Genomic DNA, 4,178 nt, shown 5'->3' with positions numbered 1-4,178 from the left:
GGGGAGAGGGTCAGGGTGACCCAGGGGGCGTGGGGCCGGCGGGCCCCCGGGCGGCCCTTCCCCTGCCTGTGGGTTCCCACCCTCGGGTCTGGGAGCCGAGTGACCCGGAGAGGCCAACAGCTGGTGACCCTTCTGCATCTACGTGGTCCTCGGTCACCTACTCCGAGCCGAGCTCCCCATTCCATATGACAGTCACCACGTCCAGGTCCCCCCGCCCCGGCAGACACAGGCACATCCCTTTCGACCCGAGGGCCTCACTCCCACCATGTCAGTAACTGCACGGAACCTCCTCTGTCTTGGCCTGGAAGCTTGTTCTCCGGATACAGCGGATAATCCATTCACTCACCTGTGCCCATCCGGCCGGACACCCGAGGTCCCTTGACCACATAGAACTCGCCCATCTTTCTGCTCTGAGGATTTTCCCTCCCGCCTTCCCCTCGTACACACCAGGCCTCCTTAGACCCCTCTGATTGGTTTCAGTACGCCCGATCTGGAGAGCCAGATCAGGGTAAGAAATACACACCCAACCCTCAGCCTGGCCACTTTGTCACCTGAATTTACACCCACACCCACCTGGCCTGGGGACATCCGAGGCCAGTGTGACCATAGCCCCCAGCATATACACCGGCATTCTGATCAGCCCACTGCTTTCCTCGCTGTGTCTCAGACATTTTGTCCTTCGGGATCCACAGCCGCCCACCTCCCTATCTGCACACACACCTGGCTTGGGACCACCATGACCACATGACCCTGTCTCTAAATCCTCCCGCCTGGGGGGGAATCACATTGCCATCCCTTCGAAGACCCTATAAATAATAGCTCCTTTCTGTGTCTTTCTTGACCCAGCAAAATATATCTCCTCTGATGGGACTTTGTAGTTTATGTAGGTCCCCGTGGGATCCTCCTGAAAGAAGAGGGAAGCACCCCCGCCCCTTGTCTGGCCATCCCAGCCACTCCCTGGTCACCCAGCCTGACCTTCACAGCCTGACACCCACACACCCCTCCCTCTTCTGACCTGGGTTGGTGTAGACTTCTCCCCGGGGAGTCCACTGGGGGTTCTGAGAAAGCCCCAAGACGAACATGCCGGTAGTGGACGCTGCCTGGGCAGAAAGTCGGGTGGGACAGAGAGGGTCCCTGCTGGGCTCTTCGGTGCTGCCCTCCAGCCCCGGTGTGGGTGACACAGGGCCAGGTAGAGAGCCCAGCGTGCCTACTGTAAGGGGTGGCTGTCCTGGTGCAGAGCGAGGCCCATGGCGGGCAGGCCCCCCCAGGAGCCCCCTCCAGGCGTCTGTGTCTGTCCGCTCCATCGCATCCCCCCACCCCGCCATCTCTGTCGGTCTCACCCATCTCTGCAGTCGGTGCCTCACGCCTCCCCCTTCTCTCCATTATGATTTGGTTTCTTTTCTTTTGGACAAATCAGTCGTTTCTGTTGTGATTTATCGTGGTGTTGTTGTTTTTTTTTTCCTTCCTTTTCCCCATCCAGTTATTGTGATCACTCTAAGCCCTGCTCCTGCCCCGTCCCAACGAGCAGGTACCAGCCTTTTTATCATTGCCGCTTGGACATCTGCACCATTGACCTAACCGCTGCCCCGGCCGCAGAATGCCCCCCATGCTCCGTGTGTGCGTCCCTGTCTCCTCTCACTCTCTCTCCACACCAGCAACATCTGGCCCGGCCCTGGCCGCCCTTACCCCCTCACCTCGCCTCTCCTTTCCTGCGGGCTCAGGTCTGGACTCCCTGGAGGAGGAGTGGGGCTCCGTGAGCTGAGGCGGCGAGTGTGCGCACGGGTGCACGTGTGTGGCGTGCGTGCGTGCGAGAGGGCGACAGGTGGCCAGGCAGGCGGGCTGTGTCGTCTGGTCCCTTTCAACCCCTGGGTGTCTGCGGAGGTCCCTGCTGGGTGCTCTCCTATTCCGGCTCTTGGGACAGTGATCAGAACGGACCTGGCCCTTTTCCTTGGGGAGCTGAGGGCTGCGGGCGGACGGGAGGTTCTAGCAGTGTGAGGGGCTCTGTGGGGGACCAGCCAGGGGAAGCTCTGGAGAGGATGGGGTTTGAGCAGTGTCTCGGGAGGTGGGGACAGCAGCAGCCCTGCCGGGGTCCCGAGTGCAGGCACTAGCGTGATTGGGAGCAGGTGCTCCGGGCACGTGAGAGTGGGGGTGGGCCGGACCGCGGGTGACGTGTGCGTGTCTGATGGGGACTGGCTCTGTCCTCCTGCGAGGATGCATGTGTGTGCTTGCACGTGTGTGTGCACGCGTGTGGGGCCGCTAGCCTGCACATCACTGGTCCTGTTGGCCGGCACGTGGCTTCCCTGTTCCTCTCTCCTTCATTCCGCCCGCCCTTCTGTCTCTGACACTCACCTGCTCCCTCTCATTCCACTTTCCTGGCCTGCCGTGTGGCCGTCACCGTCTCTGTGAACTCTGTCCCCAGGGCCTTGGTGCCTCTCCCCTCTGCCTCACCACAGGCCCCCGTCCCAGCCCCTCTCAAGTCCGTGGTCTAGTCTGGGGGTCTGGTAGCCTTCTCCCCGGGCTCTGGGGCAGCTCTCAGAGAGCCTGGTCCAGTCTCTGATGCGAAGGGGACCAGGCGGGTAGTGCGAGGTATGGAGAGGCTGGGCTGTGGTCCTCCCCCCGGAGAGCTGACCGCCGAGGGGTGCAGGTGCCCTGGGAACGAGAACTAGGCAGTGTGTTGGGTGTCCAGTGCAGGGCGGCCTGCAGGTGCTGGGGAGACATCAGGACTGCGGTTCTGGTCACAGGCCGGGCAGAGGCGTGGGGCCCTGCTGCTGAGTAGCCAGCAGCACCAGGGTGGGGCACGGGAGGTGTGGCCTCCACACCGCCAAGGCCCGGGGTCCCCAGGGCCCGTCTTTGCTCCTGCCACACCCTGGAGGGGCCCGCGACCTTTCTCGGACTATAGGTCAGGGTCCTGTATCTGCCCTCTGTCACTGGCCCAGGGTTCCAGGCCAACATGGTGGGGAAGGGGCCCGGCCGCCCACAGGCCATTTCCCTGGTCACTGGGCCCGAGTCCGAGTAGGACTGGGATGCGCTGGGGTGTACAGAGAGGGGAGGGGGCGCCTGCAGAGGGCTGTGGGAGAGAGACAGGTCCCAGGCCCCCAGGGCAAGGGCAGCCTTGGGGTTTCTTAGAGCCAGTGCCCTAAGGCGAGCAGCCATTGGCATTAGGGGTGTGAGGGGTCAAGGGAGGAGTGGCCTGTGTACTGGCCACACCGGCCTCCTAGCCTCTGCTCCAAGGAAACCCTGGCCCTTCAGGCCCTGCTCTCCTGCCCCAGGCCCCTCTCTGGCCTTTCTCTGCACTGCCTCCTCTGGGCAGCGGGGTCCCGAGTCTTGCCTCCTGTCTGTCTGTCTGTCTGTCTCCGGCCCTCCCACCCCTAACTCTGCCTGCCCATCCCGTCCCAGGGTGCCCGCTGCCTGCCTGCTGCCTGCCCTCCCCCTCCCCTGCCTGTAGCATGCCCCGGCTGTACGCATGCAGGCTGCTGGAAGGACCCCCCGCCCAGTCCAGCACCCCCCCCTCCCCAGTCCTGCCGGCCCCTGGAACGACTGTGCCACCCGGATACCCCCACCTAGAGGATAGGCCCAGCTCGGGGTCCTGCCCCACTCTGCAGGCCTGGCTGGGAGCCTCATAGATCGGTCCATGGCCTGAGTTCGGGGTGAGGCAGTGGGGAGCCTGGGACCTGCACCCACCGGGCTGCCAGCTTCAATGCTGCCTGCAGGGCCAGAGCCCGGCCTGGGCCCAGCTGATCCTGCTAGCCACCCGGTCCCACATGGCCACGTGGGCTCCAGAGCCTCCATTACCTCCCAGTAGAGGTGGGGAAGAAGGGACACAGGTGGTCTGCCCGACCCCGGAACCCACTAGATCCTTGCCCTCTCCCTGTCCCCCAGCCACTGTCTCCTTTCAGGTCAGGGTGGGAGAAGGCACCTTGTGAATGGTCCAGGGAGTGGGGCCGGACGGGCTCCCCCAGCACAGCAGCCTGGCGGAGGGATATCAGGGAGGGGAGATGTGGCCAACCCCTCCCCGAGTGCCAGACCTGGAGCTGAGGCCAGCAGGGTGCTGACCCCCTTCCCACTCTTGGTTCTCACCCCCCCAGCCCTGCAGCTCCCGCTGGCCAACGATGGGGGCAGCCGCTCACCGTCCTCCGAGAGCTCCCCGCAGCACCCTACGCCCCCCGCCCCGCCCCGCC

The 4,178-nt window shown here is 64.2% G+C and overlaps 1 protein-coding gene across 1 annotated transcript in view; it reads left to right on the top strand.

Annotated features, from left to right (window-relative positions):
* Positions 1-69: 69 nt before the first annotated feature.
* MAP2K7 (mitogen-activated protein kinase kinase 7) overlaps positions 70-4,178 on the top strand; it is a 7,093-nt gene continuing 2,984 nt past the window's right edge. Inside the window, exons 1-2 of the mRNA XM_027769003.1 lie at positions 70-1,528; positions 4,086-4,178. Of these exons, the coding sequence (XP_027624804.1) occupies positions 1,081-1,528; positions 4,086-4,178 (541 nt within the window). The 5' untranslated portion in view covers positions 70-1,080. The remainder of the gene's footprint in view (positions 1,529-4,085) is intronic.

Source organism: Tupaia chinensis, unplaced genomic scaffold (assembly GCF_000334495.1).
Source record: "Tupaia chinensis unplaced genomic scaffold, TupChi_1.0 Scaffold148210_1, whole genome shotgun sequence".
NCBI lineage: Eukaryota > Metazoa > Chordata > Mammalia > Scandentia > Tupaiidae > Tupaia > Tupaia belangeri.
The sequence above is the reverse complement of the archived record's forward strand: the minus strand, read 5'-3'. Positions and strand labels throughout refer to the sequence as shown.